The following is a 20657-nucleotide window of genomic DNA, read 5'->3' on the forward strand; positions in this document are numbered from 1 at the left end:
GAGCCGTTCAGATTCTGCTCCCTTCGTTACGAAACGACGGGCGCAATTTACATAGGTTGGCCTCCGATGCGTGAAACCACGCCCACAACTAACTCCGCCGGCCGGATCTTCCTCCATTTTTTCGTAGCGGTGCATCGCGTCATTCAGGCAGCCAATCAGCACAGTGCCTCATTATCATAGCCCCGCCCACTCAGAATCCCTCATAGATAATGAGGTTAGAAACAGGGATGATAAAGACATGGCTCAGAGGCTGAATTTCTAATTTATTTGGCAAAAACAATCAAAAGCTTGTTTTTAAAACACTCAAGGCCTGTGTGTTTATTGGGGAGTGCAGTGGAGAACGTGCATGGGAAGATTATGTAACGTATCATTGCTCTCGCCTTTCTGTCTGTGAAGAGGTCAATACTTATGAACTGGAAGATTCGCAAACCAAACTGCTTTCACAAATACAATTGGCTGAAGGACTTTTTGGATTTATTATCAATGGAAAAGGCAACCGCAATCCTCAAAGATAATGAAAATGACCAATTTGCCCCATGGACTGTCATTAGACAGGGGTTGAAAATAATGTACGGTAATAATAATACGACCTGTTGTGTTGGTCACATGCTTCTTATTTTATTTGACTTATTCTTCTTTTAGAGCTGGACCTGAACTGACGCTAGAGGCACCATCATTCTTAAAGTTATCTGTACCAACCCTTCCCCCCACCCCCTTGTCTTTTTTTTTTGGTGTTATTGTAATGTTTCTTTTTGATTATGTGAAATGTGGTGTTGTTAACCTTTTTTGTTTTTTATTTATTGTCCCTGTCTTCATTTTGAAAAATAAAAATTATAAATAACAAAAAAAAAAAGACATTCAAAGCCTGATTAAAATAGGTATTAGATGCCATAATAGGTCCCCTTTAAATCAGGCCTAAAAACATTACTGTTTACTGAAGCGTACTCACCTTACTTGCCTGCTATACTCTACTGCCCTTACTTTTTACTCTTATTTTACCTCTTTTCTTATCATTTTATTTGTTATTTACTGTTTAATTGTATCTTGCCACTTTGAATGTTGATGTAAAGCACTTTGAATAACCTTGTGTTGAATTGTACTACACAAATAAAGAGAGAGAAGAGGGAGGGAGAGAGAGAGAGTGCGCGTGCACCAGGTAAACGTCACAGCCCCCGCGAGCGCGCGCCACAGACACTTCCTCAATCGACGGAATCACAGAGTGAAAAACCAGAGAAGAAACAAGAGTAAAGTTTCACCGGGACGTGGAGGGAAACGGACCCAGCTTTGATCCTGCTGAGGTAAGACAGTCAACATCCTCTTTTACAGTCGAACTTTTCTCAGGTTTGGACTCTGTCACATTTGCAGTTTTGCAGAAAGTTACACGATGAAGCTCCTGAGCTTCACCTCCTCCTCCTCCTCCTCCTCTCCGTCTCCTTCTTCTGTTCAGGAACTAGTTGTTTACTTGTCTACGGTCTATCCACGTTTCCATCTTTAAACATGGTGTTGGTGTGGCCGATTTAAAAAAAAATACCGACAAGGATGATTTTAACTCACAACTTGTGCTGGAAATGTGACTGTGACCTGTCAAGGCTGATTTATGGTTCCGCGTTACACCGACGCAGAGCCTACGCCGTAGGCTCTGCGTCGGTGTAACGCGGAAGCATAAATCAGGCGGTACGAGTTCAAAGGAGAAGAAGAAGAAGAAAGGGCACAAAATGGCCAGGTGTTGACAGGTGGTGTCTCGGGGCTGACTTTAAAAGCTGTCAAAGTGTGTGACACTAGTGTGGGATGTGGCCATGGCGGCTGCGGCGGCAACACGGGACTCCTTCAGTCCCAGAAAAGTCTCACGGCCACATTGACTCATCAAAGGGGGGAGAACCAGTCCGGAAAAAGACGGACGAGGGTGTAAAGATGTCTTCATATAGAAATCTGGCTGCAAACTTGCTGTGCGAGTCATCATACGTGAGGTGACATCTGCTCAACTGACTGAAAACCAACCACATCCGTGCTGACAAAAAGAAAATCAGAGACTATATAAGTGGCTGGAGAGCAGTGTGTGGCACCTGCAGGTCCTTTTATTTCCATCATCAACCAGCAAGAAGTCAGTCAAATGCAAACACGCTGTATCCACTTGAGCAACTCCAGAAATAGCTGTAAATTGTGCTATTTCCAAACAGCTGATTACTTTGCAATCTTTTTTCTTGACTTTCCAAGTTTTGGTTCCTGTTGATTTATTTAATTTATAATAGATTGATAATAATGTTAGTTAGTATGTTAGTGTTAGATATGCTGCATATAGATAGATAGATAGATAGATAGATAGATAGATAGATAGATAGATAGATAGATAGATAGATAGATAGATAGTTCTTTATTGTCATTATAACTTATGTACAACGAAATTAAAAGTGCTCTCCAGTCAGCACATCATATATAAAAAAATGAAATAACTGAGAAATAATCCAATAAAATGTAATTTAAAATATAAACAAATAAATAAAAAAAAGAAAAAAAAAAAAAATATATATATATATATATATATATATATATATATATATATATATATATATGACACATTCACCCTTCCACATCAACACACCCACAAGAACCTTCATCAGCATACGATCATTATTGTTATTGCATATGACACTATTACAGATGCCTCGTACATCATATTTGCAGCCGTATTAATGTTGTCTAATTAAAAAAAAACTATAAATACATGCAAGCAAACATTACATTTTGATTTCATGGCTTTTAAGCACAGCTTGTGGCTGCATTAGGGTATTTTTAGTATGCCTATAATATTGATACTATCTTTCTCCTCCAAACAAACATTTTTTGGTTGTTGGTCTGATATCAGAGATCAGGAAATAGACTTTAAGAAACTGACATTTAAATTTACATCTTCACTATGTTTGTGCATGTGATGTAACTTGGGAATCTAACAGATGGGATAAATCAAAACTCCACATGGATAGTCTGCCAGGGAATCAATCACTACTGCCCTCAATCACACACTGTGCTTGCTATTGATTAACTTCAAAAACCAGACATCACAGCTGACAGTAGCAGTGAGTGGGTGAACATTGTCGTTGAGCCCACCCCCCCTCCTCTTTTAGCGCATCCTTGTTTTCTTGAGTGGTTTTGGGTTGTTTGTTTTTCTTCTGTCTTTTCCCTGCTCAGTGTGGGTGGTTATGGTTTCGGGGATGCGAATATCTTCTAGGCTGACTGCAGAGCACAGCATGTTTTTATTTGGACGTGTTGAGGCTCGTTGTGCTTTTGTAGTACAGTCAAACATCTCCACTGTTGCAGCTGCAACCTTGGAGAGACTTAAGACTTCAAACGCACAGTGACAGAGAAGTAAACAATTAGCAGAAGCACAATAATGATGCAGGATCCATCTGGCATTGTGCATTTCTACTTATTGAGCATTGAATTTAAATAATAATCATGTAAAACAGTATTAGCACGCCAGGCCAACATGTGATTAATGAGCGTTATCCGCTGTATTACACACGGATAAATGAAAGACAAATCGGCTGTTATAGAAAATGATGTGACTTTTCTACAGCACGTGTAAGCTTATGCAAGCACTAAATGATGCAAGCAGTAACTGATGCCCTGCACAAAAGGGGTATTGATCATTCCCTAGTGTTTTACCATCAGCAGATATTTAACCTTTGATGCACAACTGGTGGAGCTATATTTTCTACTGTTTAATTGGGGGTGGCTGTTTTGAAGAAGACGTGAAATCCAAAATCAGGGTACTAGAATAATTATGCTTTAGTTTTATTTGTGTTTCGCTACAGTTCGTTTTTGAGTTGACCAAAGAAAGCACATAGCAGCTTTGTAGTACTATGCAGAAAGGAGGGCAGTTGATGAAAGGGTTTAAATATTGCATTGTCTTGACATTTGAATGCCTCAAAGTGCATCTTTTCTGTTGATTTTGAGTGCAGGTGTTGCACAGGCGAAGAGGAATGGGATATATTTCTGATACACCAACAACAGGAACATTATCTTGTTCCTCTAACATTGTTTGGTCTCTCAGTGCACATGTTCTGAAATATGAGCTGCATATGAAGATGAGCTAACTGTCTGTGTAACTAGTATGTTGTGATACATGAATGCCGCCAGGATAACACTGTGTTTGTCCTTGTGTCAGAACAGGTTGTGCTGGTAGTCGTCACCATGGCTCCTTTTTTGAGGATTGCCTTTAATTCGTTTGACTTGGGTATCCTGTCTCCCACGGCTGATGCGCCCTTCTGTGCCATCAAGATGAAGGAAGCTTTGACAACTGGTGAGAGAATCATAGTTAATGTCATTTTATATTTTAAAGAAGTTGACATTTATGTAAACAAAGTTGTCATATCATCTTGTTTCCTGTGCTAGAAAGAACAGAAAGATCCATATCTTTATCCTCTCCTCTATTTTGATTAGAACGGGGTAAGACCCTGGTTCAGAGAAAACCCACCATGTACCCTGCCTGGAAGGCCAGCTTTGATGCACACATATACGAGGGCCGTGTGCTAGAGATATTGTTGATGAAGACAGCAGAGGAACCTTTGGCTGAGGTCACCGTAGGCGTGTCTGTACTTGCTGAGCGATGCAAAAAAGCCAATGGACGTGCTGAATTCTGGGTAAGACATGGGAAATCCTTCCTTGTCCCTTATGGCACATGCCCGAGAGTCTTGTTTAACTGTGTATTTTGCCGTTAGGTGGATCTCCATCCTTCTGGGAAAGTGATGATGGCAGTGCAGTATTTCCTGGAGGACGCGGATACAGGTAAAAGGAAATACAATTGAAACATCTTCTTTCTACTTCCGTTCCTCAAATATTTTAAGTGTTTGCTTTGAAACAGACCACAAGAGATTGTTCATAGGCGTTGACATGAGCAGTTACTAAATATCCCCAAAGATAATGATTGAGGTTATCAAATTGTACCTGCATAACGCCCTTGGTTCTTTCCAGTGTTGTGCAATAATTGATCTGTGTTTCTCTCTGTATCTGGAAGAGAGTAAGCAGGCTGCGAAAGAGGAAGAGGCCCCTACCCTGAACCGTAGACGAGGAGCCATCAAACAGGCCAAGATCCACTTCATAAAGAACCACGAGTTCATCGCAACATTCTTCCGACAGCCCACTTTCTGCTCTGTGTGCAGAGAATTTGTCTGGTAAATCCAGTCTCCATTACACTTCTATAAACATGCCTTAGAGCTCGTGAACAGATTGCAACACCAGACAGAATGATACAGCTGGCAGAAACTTCCTTATTTACAGCTCTCTCATGATGTTATCTCTTTAAGATTAAGTTAAGTCAGATTAGGTATTGAATAGTTTTCATTCCTTGAAGAGAGTGAAAGGGCTGTACTATTATAATCAAAAGGACTATCATTATTATTTTAACCAGTATGAGACTGTAGTTGCTTTTCATATTTATTTCCATTTAAAGTATGTTTTAGTTCCCCACAACTGCAGCAGAAATGAGGGAAGTTATTGTATTAGTTTTAGTATTTAGAGACATTTACAGGGGATCGTTGTGGCTGAGTTGTTGGCACCGTTGACTACCGACAGGGATCTTTATTTGGTGGGTTTGCGTGTTTTGCCCGTGCTTGCAGGATGGCGTCAGCATCTGGTGTAACCCTGTGCCAAATCAATATGTGGACTGAGATGATCCACTGTGGTGACCCCCTTTGAAATGAAGGAGCAAGCACAGACATAACCACAGTCAGACTCAGCATAGAGTTTATTTCAGCTATTTCAAATAACTACATGACTGTTTTTTTCCTTTTAAACAAATGGGGAAAAAAAACAAAAAAAAACATTAATGAAAAATATAGCACTGTTGCTTTACGGACCTTTGCCCAGTGGATTTTTCATTAGCCTCCATAAATACATCATTCAGTATCATATTATGCTGCGTTTTCAGGTGGTCAAATAAGTTACTGTGTTGCGTTGTGGCATAGCCACAACTCTTCAGCACTCTTTGCGTATAATTTGCATGTATTCTGTTCTTGAGTAACATCGTTTGCTTTAAGGCCAAAGCATTTACAAAGAACAGATGTGTATCGGCTTAAATGTATACCATAGTGTTATTCGTCCATAACACTTGATTTGTTTTTGCTTTGGGTTGTACTAGCGGGAGCGCACATTTTCAGTATCAGTCAATCATGTTTTGTTATGGTGGAAAACAAAAAATCTGTTAAAAAAGTTGTTTAAAGGTGCAGTGCTTGGATGGGAGGATATTTTTCGACATAACATTTCCCTCTGTATTGTCTATTGTGGTCTGTTACAACCAAAAACGTAATAATGGCCAATAACGTAATAACTGCCAATAACGTAATAATTTTGGCCATTTCAAATGTAATAAGGCCAATAGTGTAATAATGTGCCAATAATGTAATAAAACTTTTGAGCCAATAACGTAATAACTTTTTGCCGATAATGTAATAAGGCATTACATTATTGGCTGGTTATTACGTTATTGGCTTGGTATTAAAAAATTATTACAAAATTATTACATTATCGGCAAAAAGTTATTACATTATTGACTCAAAAGTTTTATTACATTATTGGCACATTATTACACTATTGGCTTTATTACATTTGAAATGGCCAAAATTATTACATTATTGGCAGTTATTACGTTATTGGTCGTTATTACGTTTTTGGTTGTAACATGGTCCATAATGCCAAAGCTTTCCATAGTATTTCAAATGATCTCATTTTTAAAACTTTAACTGGCACACTGAAGCCTCTAACATCAAACCCAATGTTTGTCCGGTGGAGGATAGAGTGGAGAGTTGGACACTCATGCATGGGATTAAAAGACAGCCAGGGTTAAACTATAGTACAGTGTCGAGGTTAAAGTTTTTAGGGGCAGACTGGAAATCACAGTACAAGGGCACCTGCGCATGGCCTCAATACGTACGCTGACATCATGTCATTTCGAGCAAAAAGTGTGGCTGTTTGACTGCAAATAGCCAGTTTGACATCAGCAACAATTACACCATTGCAATTGTGCTTGTAGGAAAAACGTTAACTGTGACACACTGGGGAGCACTGAGGCACCCAGGTAAAGGACACCTATCTTCTCAGGAGACCACATCCTAAAACCCAGGATGATTGATGGCGGGTGGGTGTCTAGAGCAATTAGACCAACAAACATTTATTATTCGCTACTGGGAAGAGACCAAGCAGGATAGATAGTGTGATATATCTAGGAGGCAGTAAGCAAGCAAGCTTTTACATTTGTTGTTTGATATTAAATCTTTAGCTTTTCGTTCTGCGTCTTTTTCATAATATTCTTTAGGTCAGCTTCGGTCGATCAGTGCATTGTAGAAATGTAGATAATGGGCGATTTCCCTCAAAACAAATGTCCATTTTGTTGTTTTGTTTCATCTTTTCTTTTTATGGTTAGTTTTTTTCTGAATGAGAGATGGATCCAGGCACACATGAAGTAGGCTTGCAAAGTGTGAGTGATAACACATTTTAGGGCTACATGCGATCCATGTCTCAGATGGATGTCCCACTGATGAAGGTCCCAAAAGACCCTTGAGGACCGGTGCAAATGATGACATTTACATAACACAGGCTTCATGGCCTGGAAGTGTACACAAAAAACAGAAAAAATGTCTCCTAATATTGTTTTTAAGGAACATTTAAACATTCAGCACTTGATTCATGAAAGTTATACTCAATGATACAAATATGCTACATTATAATAATCCTAAATTAAATTAGCCTACACTCTGTCTGGACTGTATGTCAGATATTTTGGCACCACACTCTCCAAATTAATGCAATGATGTTTGTGTGCTACTCTTTTTAGAGGATTTTTTTGCCTCCATTTGTCCCCATTTAAAACATAATGGTGCAATAGTGAGATCTGATGCACAGATAATTATATTGTACTTTCCATGCTCCTCTTCATTGTCAACTACTTCAGTTTCATTCACACGATCAAAGAGTGTTGTGAAAAGAGAAAACAAAAATCCCCGTAACATTTCTATCTTTATATCTCCTACAGGGGACTCAACAAGCAAGGCTATAAATGCAGACGTAAGTTTACTAAATTAAAGAAAAGATTATTTGAGATAAAACTGAAATAGCAGCCTGATGGTGTATGTATTAAAATGTGTTTTTGAACAATGATGAAAATACCTCCTCACTGTTAAAGCTATAACAAATATAGTCCTTAACTCTCTGCTCTTTCACAGAATGCAATGCGGCAATCCATAAGAAATGCATAGACAAAATCATTGGCAGATGTACCGGTACTGCTGCCAACAGTCGTGATACTGTGGTATGTAACACACATTTCTGGAACGCACCACATACTGTTAACATTCTCCGTATGCCTCAAGTTTAGTGTCCAATAATCAGATGAGCTTTTTCTTTTTTCGCTGTATTCTTTCTTAGAAGTGTCTATTTCATCAGTTTAACACACAACTGAATATTTTTAATGACCACAATTTTAAGATTAGAGATGATTAACCCTTTAACACCCCAAAAATGTTTCTTTTATTTTTATTTGAAGTGTTGTTTATATAATGAAATAAAAAACACTTCTAATTTTGTATTTAACCATTTCTAAATAATTACTTTTCCTATCATTATGAAAACATAAGGGACGTTTATCTATTTTTTTGTATTTAATTGTTTCTATTTATTTTAAAACGTTTTTTTTTTGTAAAAAACTTTTTTTTTTCCTCTTATGGGGGTACTTCACAGGTCTTCAAATTTCATGTATCAAATATTATACATCTGGCATTATAGGGTTACGGTCAAAATGGCCTCGATGAAGGACACATGGAAATGATAACACTCCCTCTTTTTAAATAAGATTTGGGGATAAACTTTTTTTATCCAGCCTTGCAAACCCTCAAGATAGATTAAACGGAGTGATAATGATTAAAAAACAAAGCCCCCCCCCCAAAAAAGAAAAAGATGAGGCCACTTCCCAGCTGGTACAACATTAGTCATCCATGGAGATGATGAATCCTTTTTTTTTTTTTCTCCGCAGTTCCAGAAGGAGCGGTTTAAAATTGACATGCCACATCGTTTCAAGATCCACAACTACATGAGTCCAACCTTTTGCGACCACTGTGGAAGCCTCCTGTGGGGTCTGGTCAAACAAGGCCTCAAGTGTGAAGGTACATTGCAGATATGATTAAGCAGGTGGTTAATGACCCGTATGTGTGTTTTTGAAAGACACATATTATTCTTTTTGCAGATTGTGGCATGAATGTCCATCACAAGTGTCAAGATAAAGTAGCCAACCTCTGTGGTATCAACCAGAAACTACTAGCTGAAGCTCTAACGCAAGTCAGTCAGGTGAGTTAACGGGCATAGTCTCGAGTATGTAAGTGCATGGTGAGCTCTGGTGTGTTTTGCTTTTTGAGCCAAGTGCAACACAGTCCCACTCAACTGCCACCTCATTAAATGTCTTTTAATACACTCCAGATACATTATAATTATAATCTATTACGTTATGATTTATAAACTGGGAATGTTTTTTTTTTTTTTAGAGTACTACCATGTCCTTTTAAAGGCAACATTTTTTTTTTATAAACATTTATGCACAGATCTACTTATATCAGTTGAATTGTTTCCTCTTCCAAACTTGTTAGTCTGAAAGCAGGTCTTTAAGTTTAGTCATTCTTGAGCACTTTTCAGACATGATATACATATAATTAAAGAATGAATATCTCATAGTGTCATTAAACTACTAGCCTTTGCCAACTGAGAACCGTAGTCTTAGATTTAAAGGTGCTGTTTTCGACCATCACCACTTCACACTTGGCTGCTTGACGATGCTAACAGCACCACATTATCTGCAAAAAGCAAAGATGTAATCCTTAGGCCACTAAATCAGACCGCTTGCACCCTTTGACTGCATTTATAAGTTCTGTCCATAGAAGTTGTGAACAGAATCTGTGACAAAGGGCAGCCCCGACAGATTCCGACTAGCTCCTCGAACAAATTTAACTTACTACCAGCACAGTTGAACCAAACTCTTACTCTGTTTGTGCAGACTGAGACTGAGTTTCCTCTGCAACATCAGGGGGACATTGCTTGCAGTGCCTCTGTATCGGCAGAATGGGGTGATGGTTCTCCCTTGTTAATAATGGGGCTCTGGAAGTTCGTTTTCAATTATAGGGGTATTCTCACAATCCTCAGCAATGCAAATGTGCTAGAAAAAACAGTGTGTGTGTGTGTGTATGTATATATATATATATATATATATATATATATATATATATATATATATATATATATAATATATATGGATGGGAGCAGTTGAGGATACTGATCTACAATCAGACAGAGAGCAGAAGCTTCAAGTGCAGGTTCACGCTGTGCAACGCGAGTTGGTACTCTCTCTACTTATCATAGATGAAACCATGAAGGAAGAAGGTTTAGGCAACTCTATCATTTTATCATATAATAATATGATCAGTCGGATTTCTCTTAGCAGCTGATAAGATATTAGATTAACCCACAGCTTCTGTGCATGTCTGTCCATGAATGTGACTGAGCAGTTCAGACTTGTGCCCTGTTGAAATGAATACGAGACCCGACTTAATCAGTGGAGCCTGGGAAAAAATGTGCACCAGTGGGTTAATTTGGACGGGACATGACTTGTTCAGTCGCAACCAATTTAATGCATAGCTGTGTATGTTTGAAACAGTCTTTTTTTTTTTTTAATGCTTTGACCAAGCCCTGACGAGTTTTCTGAAATATGCAAATAATTACCAATATTTCACAGTACTTATTTTTTCTTAATTATAAGTGATAATGATCAGAAAAAACAGCAATCAAAAAGTTATAATAATGTGTCTGTATTAAATGATCTGCTCAATAATTATGTAAAATAATACAAATATTTACATTTAACTTATCAAGATAATTGCAACATAAATTGAAAGGAGAGCTCTAGACAGCAAATAGATTTCTTAGCGAAAAGATTTCTTACAAAAGATAAATGTCCTGATGTTCAATGTAGTTTGCTTTTATTTATTTTTATTTTTACCCTAACCATGTCACAACTGGGCCCCCTTTTAAAGTTGTAGAATTTATGCCAGTGTTCAAATGAGTCCTTTGTGAGACAGAGCATCAAATCACTCAGGTCTGTCCCTTGAAAACCAGCAAACAACAATCAAAAATCGAAAATGAAATGCATTTGTTTTAAGTACATTTTTAAAACTGTTAAGAGGATAAATCAAATTGAAAGTGTTGGTCTAGAATGCACAATAGCCAAGTGTGTAATCATTAGTGGAAAACTAGTTTTCTGACTCTTTTATGCTTATTCATTTATGTTTTTACCTGTATTTCAGAAATCATCCACTCGCCGCTCAGATCCAAACCTGCCAAATCTGCCTGAAATTGGAATATATGATGAAGTAAACAAGCTTGCTGGGCTTGATATCAATGGTGAGAGGGCATTTTTTGTTTGTTTGTGCAGTTACCATCGTGCATTGTTGAGGATAATAGTTTAGAGTTTTAACTAATTATGTGAATTGGTAATTGCTATGTCTATTAATTGTTTATCCATTAGACGGGTCACACTATGGCAGACTTTGGGATGGATCCAGCCCACGGCCACAGTCTCGCCTTACCCATTTGACCCGCATCAATGTGGACAACTTTATCTTCCATAAAGTGTTAGGAAAAGGCAGCTTTGGCAAGGTAACCTCCAGGTTACACTCATCAGCTTTTACAACTGCACTGGAAACTAACTTTCTAAAACAGATGTTGAAGATCTATCAAGTAGTAAGCTGCAGTAAAGATACATACATTTATCAACATCTATCTCTTCTTTTAGGTTCTCCTCGCAGAGCTGAAGGGGCGTGGAGAGTATTTTGCAGTAAAGGCTCTGAAGAAGGATGTTGTTCTCATGGATGATGATGTGGAGTGCACAATGGTAGAGAAGAGAGTCTTGGCTTTAGCCTGGGAAAACCCCTTTCTCACACACCTTTACTCCACCTTTCAGACAAAGGTACTCAATCTCCATGTCTTTGATCCGTTAAACCACATTTTCCCTACAGCCCTGATGGAGATTAACTCCTTGACACCGACAATGAATCTTGTCTACAGGAGCATCTGTTCTTTGTGATGGAATATCTGAATGGAGGCGACCTGATGTTTCACATTCAGGAGAAAGGACGCTTTGAACTTTTCAGATCCACGTAAGTCACACTTACCATCATTTATGAGTACTCGCATGCTTATTTAGCTGCTCAGGACTTCACACATTTAAAAGAATTATGATAATTGAAACTGATACTTGTAAAGAAGAGAACATGTCATTACTATGCCCTGTTAAAGTTATTTGGGCATTTTCTTGTACATGATATACTGAAGGCAGATGGTCTAAAAGTTGTTTGGGATCATTAGCAGACATGCCTTGTAAGGAGTTACAAATTACTAGTACCCATGTACTGTGTTTACGGGGCGGTATCAGTTACAATCACCCAGCTCTCATCTTACTGAAGGAGTATCACCCGAAAAACATTACAAGCTGGTGAAATAAAGCATTTAAAACTTGGTAACACATCAACCACCACTTAGATTTTTAAAATACCATGCAATTATAAACATTTTGTAACATTGTTTGGGCACTGTGAAACTGAACAATCAAGCTTAAGCTGGATGAATCAAAGAGTAATAATGATGTCATGTGATGTTTAAAGGAAATGACACAAGGCGCTTACATACTGGTATTTCTTTCCGTAACATTTCCCCCTTTAGCCGGTCTCGGTGCCTGTATGTACAATTTGATCACCTGTTTTTTCCGCCTGGTCAACTTCTCCACACACACCGCCATTCTCTCGTCCAAGCGCCTCTCATCGGGAATTGTGCGTGCACGCTTACACACCTTCCTGTTAAAAGGACCATAACAATATGAAGAAAGCTGAAAGCTCTGCTATGTTTTAAGAATTATTATAAATATGACCGCAATGAACATGATTGAGCCTTGCCGTCTCGTTTCACTCACACTAGTCGAGTCATGCTTCATTTCCGGGATGCCGGTTTCGTGTCAGTAAGGACACACGTTTGCAGGATTTTTCTCTCTTCCTTGGGCCAGTATGTAACAGCCTATGGAGTAAAACTGGTACCTCACTTTTACAGGAATGTTACAGAACAGTAATATGTTAGCGCCTACAGTCAACAGCTCTATAAACGATTTTAAAAAAGAAGAAAAAAAAAAGGTAATTAAATGTATTTTGAGAGCCATGAGAGATCAGACTTTTGTTATCAAAAGTCCACTCCTATTTAAAGCAGTATATCGCTTTTTCACCTGGTCACTGGGTGCCCTGACTCCTCTCACGGTGTCTCTCCTGTGGTTAAACATGTAGTTGTGTCTTGTGAGATGACAAGAGCAACTCTGTACTTGTAAACACTAAACTCGATCTTGTGTTGGCATCTCGTAACATCCTGCTCACTCAGTGACTATTTGTTCCTCAGCGAGCAACTCTGTGAAGGGGTCAATTTCATCATCTCATAATTTATTTATTTATTCTTTTTTCATGCTTGTCCTTTTCAGAATTGCTTTTACTTAAGAATGCCATTAAACCACAAACTTACACAAAGCACCAAATATGCTTTATATACAAAATTCTAAATCAACAATACAATATTAATTATATGACCCAGTTTATGATGTAAACTGTCATTGTGTTAGCCCAAAAAAGCAAGTGTTCATAAATGCTGCATGTGTAGCAATGCTGCATCGGATGCATGAGATGCATTTTTCAATCAATATTTAGTAAGACATTCTGACTACATTGTTGTTAAAAGTTAACGAGCCAAAGTCATTCATGCTGCTTTCAGACACATTATTATTAAGGACAGTAGCAGCACAACAGGGGGAGAAAAGGTGAGTGTTCAGACAGACCTTTAAATATCAATTAACACTGGCCAACATTCAGGCTTATTGGTGCATAATGAGATAATTCATTTTAATTAGGATCATTTAGGATATCTAACCCTCTTCTTCAATCTGAAACTAACTGGCTGCTCCTTTCACTTGTCTTCAGTCACAACTCTGTATCCATACTGCTCACAGAGCTGCAGGACTGTGACCAGTTTGGATCAGGAGCTGGTTAGCAAATATCGACTGATATGAAACATCCACATCCCATACAGGCGGGTCGGTAGCTCTTCTGCTGCGGCCTTTGTCCCATATAAAACTCTCACCTACTTAAGCAACTACAGTGATTTATGTCATGCTTTTTTTTCCTCTCTCTAGGTAATTCTACGTTATTAATTACTTGCAATTTGCTTGTGTAGATGCCTTCATGGAATGTTTCAACCATTTTATAGTGGATGGCTGTGTTAGTGCCACTAATCTGCAAAGAAACTTTTTTTCTCAGCATGATCAGCAAACACTTCCTTCTCTTTTTTTTCCAATTTTATTGCATTCCTGAATGAGTGCCCTGGTGAAATATTTCATTATTGCTTTAAGTCACAGCACCACACTCCAACTCTGCCATGATCCGGGTTTAAAAGGATTACCACTTACACTTCGTAAACTCACTTTAGCATGTTGGACACACTCAGACCACCTGAGCAAGAGCTGATGTCGTGTTATTTTAAAATTGTTATTTTAATTGATATTATTTTGTACTTTTTTAGTATTATTGTTGTTTATGACTGTCATTGTATAGCTTAGCTCAGATTGATTGATGGATAAACATACAAAGACTAATTGTCACACTATTATTTATTATGACAGTCATGTTAATTTAATGTCAAATAAAGATTATCTATTGAATATGTGTTACATAAAGACATCTAAGATTTGCCAGCATCCCCATCGTTGCCATGAATATTTACATTTCTGCATTTAACCCACAGAAATCATTTGCAGTTTCGCAAAAAGTTAAAAGTTTACGGCAACATCGACTCCACCTTGAAAAAAAAGACATGGGGAATACATTGGATGTCCAAATGTCCATCGTAACGCTTCTTGCCTGCATCTCTTTTTGCTTACATGCATATGTCCAGTCAGTCTCATACAGTTTTGGTAGAGGAGTTTCACAGGTGTATTCTGGACCTGGCGAAATGTATGGATATTCCAAAAGTTTAACTAATCTGTGGAATCAGACATTTTCAACCACCAGTAGGAGCAAGAAATGAGCAAGAAATGATGATGAATTTATCAATTTTGTCCATTATTGGTGTGGCTTTCTGGCTTTCTTCAAGGAAATTCTCTTGTTTCTGAAAAGCATATATTGCTGCAGCATCTGATCTGGCTTTCCTGTTGACTAAACTCCTCATCCACTTTTATGTGACAGCTCCTTAGATACGCTATTACTTTGCTTGTGTAACACAATGTAAAACATCTTTATATTGGTGACAATGATAACGCTGCGCTGCTGACTCACTCCAGCAGCTTGCGCCACTGTTCCCCTAACTTGCAACTCAAAATCAATTTTGTAACACTTTTGTGGTTCCGTTTATAAAACACATTCGGTATCAGATGGTGCAAAAATGTAAATACTCACAGATCCTGATGCCTTTGTTTTTGCGATGCTGGTATCAGAATATAATTTTGACATCATTCACAGTATGACGGATCCATAATTTATACATTATTACAATGTAAAATGATGTTGAATAAGCTGTCATAGTAGAATGAAAGTATCACATGTATGTGGTTATAAGCACCGTAACCAACAGAAAGCTTGTTATCTCAGGAGATATAACCAACCTGTTAAACCATCAAAGAGAAAATATTCCATCATTTCACTTTTTCTTTTGTTTTAAAACCAGAACCTACAATATTTCTGCCTTATCTGCACAATCTAGACTTCTTTTTCTTTTTCATCTTTGTTTTTTTTCATGGTACAGTTTCACTGTTATATATTTATGACAAGTGATGTTCAGGGAGTTGTATTAATCGTTTAAAACCAGACAGCTTACTCAGTGCATCAGCTACAGTGAATGACAGGGAGGTGAGTTACATGTCTGTCCGCTTTCAGAACTCACCTGACACATGGCAAGGGAAGCAGGTCAGCAATAGGCTAATCCTTCAGCCCACCAAGCTCTTGGGTTTCACATTATGAGAGTGTTATTCACTTGTCTTCTACTCTATACAAATGCCCTCCTCAATAATTCAGGTCTACGCTGAAGCGAGTCTGCAGTGACACCAGCGTTCAGCTGCCAGCTCTGCAGTGAGATTGCCAGACTGCTGCTTTTCATCAGGGCTGAGTGACTGATATCTGACTGTCTCCATCTGTCTTCCCAGGTTCTACTCAGCTGAGATCATATGTGGCCTTCAGTTCTTGCACTCCAAAGGGATCATCTACAGGTCAGAGCAAAAAATATAAAATACTTCTGAATGTACAGTACATGCACTTGAGAGGCATTGCTGTCTTTACAGCTGATGGTTTTAGATTTTACTTGCCAAATTTTTCAGTTCAACTTCAGCTTTTTTGTGATAAAGAGTTTAGAAACAGTAGAGCAACTTGGTTAGGTAATCCCACACACTTTGACACTTTTTTTTTGCCTTTCTGTAAATATCATTGTTTGGTAATGCAGTTTTGAGGAAGGAGAAAAAAGTGACTGTGGGAGAGAACCGATTACTAACTTCCAACTTCATTTTCTTGTGTTAGTGGTAAGCTATAGACCTTCTAGCAACATAACGCGGATGTAGTGTTTACTTTGATTACATGCATTAGCAGCTTTTAGATCTCTGCCAGATTTGGATTTCTGATAAAAAAACGATTCCTTATTTCTTATCTGATGCCTGGCCACCTCCCCCAGCTCTACCTCAGCATTACTGAGGTCTTCCCAAAGCAGCCGTGTCCTGAGTTTACGCAAGGGTGTCCTCCAGCTCGGACATGCCCCCGATACTGCCACAGGGAGGCTCAGATCGATGGGTCATTAACAGACTTTTGCTGACCTTGATGACGAGCTGATAGTGATCTCTTTATTTGAATAATGTGTGTTTGGACGAAAGAAACATCTAAAAAAGGGCAGGAGACTGTGCCCTGAAGATCTGGAATAAGGAACATTGATCTAAAACATAATGTCACAAATCTGAAGACACAAATATAAAGTTTATCATCGGACTACATCCTCCGGTGTTCTGGTGCCGTGTAAACTTATGGCAAACCTTATGTTCAAACATGGTGTTTGTTATGGACAATCTGTAACCAGCACAGAAGTCAAACCACAAAACAGCACTTCTGATCAGATTAGAGACTGTGTTCGTCCCAATCACACCCCTCCAGGAAACACTTGTGTTACCCAGTGTTGAAGTCGACCAGAATAACAATGTAGACCCCTTTCCAGTCCACCCCAAGGACTTCAAGAACACTGGATACTCTGAACTGTTGTTTGGTGTTTAAATACAGTCAGAACCAGTAACCTGATCTGAAGGTGCAGGAAAGCTACAATCTTATTTTCTGGTGGAAAAGCCAACATACGGGCTGTTTTTAACCTTTTATTTGTTCTGTTTTCACTGGCATGACTTCACAGTCTAGCTGGCAAAACGTATCAAAAAATTCTCGGGCTAAATTCAAACCTCGTAGTCTGCCATCTTCAGCTGATTTCACTCATTTATTTACAATCCTCCTTTTTTGTTTCGTTTCCAGAGATCTGAAGTTAGACAATGTGATGCTGGATCATGAGGGGCACATAAAGATTGCTGACTTTGGTATGTGCAAGGAGAAGGTTTTTGGAGAAAATCGCGCCACAACTTTTTGTGGCACTCCTGACTACATCGCTCCAGAGGTATAGTACTTAACAGTTAGAAACGCTGTCATCACTCTACATGCACACACGTTTTATTGTCTTTTTAATATTTCTTTATTCTTTTGTGCTTCAACTCAGATCCTCCTGGGACAGAAATACTCATTCTCAGTTGACTGGTGGTCATTTGGGGTGTTGCTCTACGAGATGCTGATTGGCCAGTCGCCTTTTCATGGAGATGACGAGGATGAGTTGTTTGAGTCCATCCGCATGGACACTCCCCACTATCCCCGATGGATCAACAAGGATGCCAAAGATCTCATGGAGAAGGTGTGTACTATACCTTTTTATGTAGTGGACATATGAACAGAAACTATGTTAGCAGTTTTGTACTGTGAAGGAAACTTTTACTGTTATTAAAAAAGACAAAGTGATTACAGGCTTGGGCAGTTTCACCTAATTATGGATGGTAAATTTAATCATTAAATGAGATCTTTAGTGACACTACTCTTGGTCCAGCTATGGTTTTGTTAATATTCTAAATACATATCAATTGTTTAGTAATAAAGATGTTGAATTACTTATTTTAAGTGTATGAATTTCTTTAAGACTGTACACATTTCGTTACATGGCACTATTGCTACTGCATAGATAATATTTTATTTCCATGGTTCCTTATTTTATTGCTTAAAATTGATGGTTCCACTCTATGACAGCTTGATGAGTAAATGTTCCCAAATTTACGATAGCAATAACTGTGACTGAAAATGTGTTTGAGGTGTAATGGTGTATATTCCTTGCTTAAACTTTCTGACTTTGCTTCCCTTCAGTTGTTTGAGAGAGACCCGACCCGCAGGCTAGGAATTGTGGGGAATGTCCGGTTACACTCCTTCTTTCAGTCTATTAACTGGCAAGCCTTGGAGAGGAGAGAGCTGGAACCCCCCTTCAAACCCAAAGTGGTATGCTCCACGGCTCGCACTGAGGATTGACATTGTTGTGCTCTATTTACACATGTCTGCTAGGTGATGATTGTGCTGTTTATCATTTCACTGAGATTTTTTTTTCTCTCAACTGCAGAAAGCACCGAATGACTGCAGTAACTTTGATCGGGAGTTCCTCAGTGAGAAGCCGCGGCTCTCCTACAGCGACAAGAACTTCATAGATTCCATGGACCAGTCTGCATTTGCTGGTTTTTCCTTCATAAACCCCAAGATGGAGCACCTACTAGAAAAATGATTGTTGCAATATCAGCCTGACTCACAAGACCCCCTGGCTATTTCTTTAGTCAGTATTCGTGTAACTATTTTTAAGCGTGAGCATTTTTCCTTGGTTACGTATAGAATAAGCCCTTGCACTGTCTATATTGATGTTATTATGTTTGTGTGCATGCTTATTATTTGTTGAGGCTGTGAAACCGTTGAGTAATCGTATGGTGGGAGGTTGAAGATCCCAACATTATACGTAACATCACTGCTACCATCTGTAACCATGTTGTGTTCCTTCTACATGCAGCTCAAGCCAGCTAGGGATAGAAAGTTACGAAAGGGAAAATGCTCCGTAAACACTGAATTGTGTACTTTAGATATAGAATCATCGTGTAAATTACGTGACTGCATGTATAACAATAAAAAAAATAAATAACTGGCCAATGTTAAAAATGTAAGTTAATAGTGAATGTTATCTGTCTGAAACATTTCAATTCTTTCATTTGACTTGATAAAATAGAAAATTAACAGGAAGAAGCGGTGGTGGTTGTATGGATGACTTATGTATTGATCAAATTAAGAGATCTACAGCTGTTCTCAGATTTAGAGAAATTAGCTGTCTGTAGATGGTGGATACTACTATGGTTACGTTTATTGATTTTTAGATTGGTTAGTGAGTAAGAGATCACTGAAATGCTGTACAGAAACATTTTAGATGTATATTGTAACATGTATATTGGTTTACTGATGATGTACTTTTTTTTTTTACTGTCTCCATATTTTACATCTGATTAAAAAACCATCAGCTCCCAAGGCTTTGCGCATTGTTGTGTGATGAATTATTTAAGAGCACACTATTTTAAGAATTAACCAACATTCTGAAACTATGAAACTAATAGAGATGAATTCAGACATTATATGTGGTGCAGGATTATGAATTAATGGTTATTCTACTACTGATAGATGTGACTATTTATCCCATTCTTAGTAAGTAAATTAAGTAATTTTCCATAATTCTGATAAAAAGAATTGTTGGTGGGTCATTATATATCAGATAGGAGCAAGGTGTCTAGTTTTGATACCAAATACGACTGAAAAATATAAAAACAAAGAAGATAGAGCGAAAAAGAAAGGAATAAACAATGAAATAAAAAAATGCAAGTGATCAGTCAGGAATTAGGATACAAAGATACTTATGAAGATGCTGGGCTTTTTGAATCGTGCAAGATTTTAAATATTTTTTGTACTGAATTATTTTGTTTAGATATGCAATAAAGATTGGATTCATTTTCAAAAAGCAACATTTATGAATAAAAAATGTAGCCAATATAATTAAATTATTGATTCCAAAGTTTATTTTTTTGTCCTCGAACTTGTAAACCAAATGTAAGGCTTTCAAATGTAATAATAGGAATGGTTTGATCATTATAGGTTATCCAGTATTGGAAAGCATCCAAAAAGGTCCTAGTTAGGCTACAAGAGAAAAGAAGATGCTCTAAGGTTTCAATGTCTGCGTTACAAAAAGGGTGGCTTAGTGGTTAGCACTGTTGTCTCACAGCAAGAAGGTCCCCGGTTCGACTCCCAGGCCCGGCAGGGGCCTTTCTGTGTGGAATTTGCATGTTCTCCCCGTGCTTGCGTGGGTTCCCTCCGGGTACTCTGGTTTCCTCCCACAGTCCAAAAACATGCATAGGGTGTGTGTGAGTATGTCTGGTTGTGTGTTTATATGTGGCCCTGCGATGGACTGGAGACCTG

The 20657-nt window shown here is 38.3% G+C and overlaps 1 protein-coding gene across 2 annotated transcripts; it reads left to right on the forward strand.

Moving 5' to 3' along the window:
- Positions 1 to 1196: 1196 nt before the first annotated feature.
- prkcda (protein kinase C, delta a) lies at positions 1197 to 19715 on the forward strand. Of its 2 annotated transcripts, none has more exons than XM_061727615.1 (18): positions 1197 to 1298; positions 4166 to 4300; positions 4441 to 4640; positions 4719 to 4785; positions 5015 to 5171; positions 8027 to 8058; positions 8217 to 8302; positions 9023 to 9152; positions 9233 to 9333; positions 11337 to 11433; positions 11558 to 11688; positions 11825 to 11998; positions 12097 to 12188; positions 16253 to 16315; positions 17604 to 17742; positions 17842 to 18030; positions 18531 to 18659; positions 18778 to 19715. In XM_061727615.1, the coding sequence occupies exons 2-18, from the start codon at positions 4192 to 4194 to the stop codon at positions 18934 to 18936; spliced, it is 2055 nt and encodes a 684-aa protein (XP_061583599.1). In that variant the 5' UTR covers positions 1197 to 1298; positions 4166 to 4191; the 3' UTR covers positions 18937 to 19715. The 2 variants fall into 2 exon arrangements, with proteins under 2 accessions (XP_061583599.1, XP_061583600.1); XM_061727616.1 differs by having other exon boundaries at positions 1214 to 1298; positions 4171 to 4300.
- The last annotated feature ends 942 nt before the right edge of the window (positions 19716 to 20657 follow it).

Source organism: Cololabis saira, chromosome 8, assembly GCF_033807715.1.
Source record: "Cololabis saira isolate AMF1-May2022 chromosome 8, fColSai1.1, whole genome shotgun sequence".
Classification (NCBI taxonomy): domain Eukaryota; kingdom Metazoa; phylum Chordata; class Actinopteri; order Beloniformes; family Belonidae; genus Cololabis; species Cololabis saira.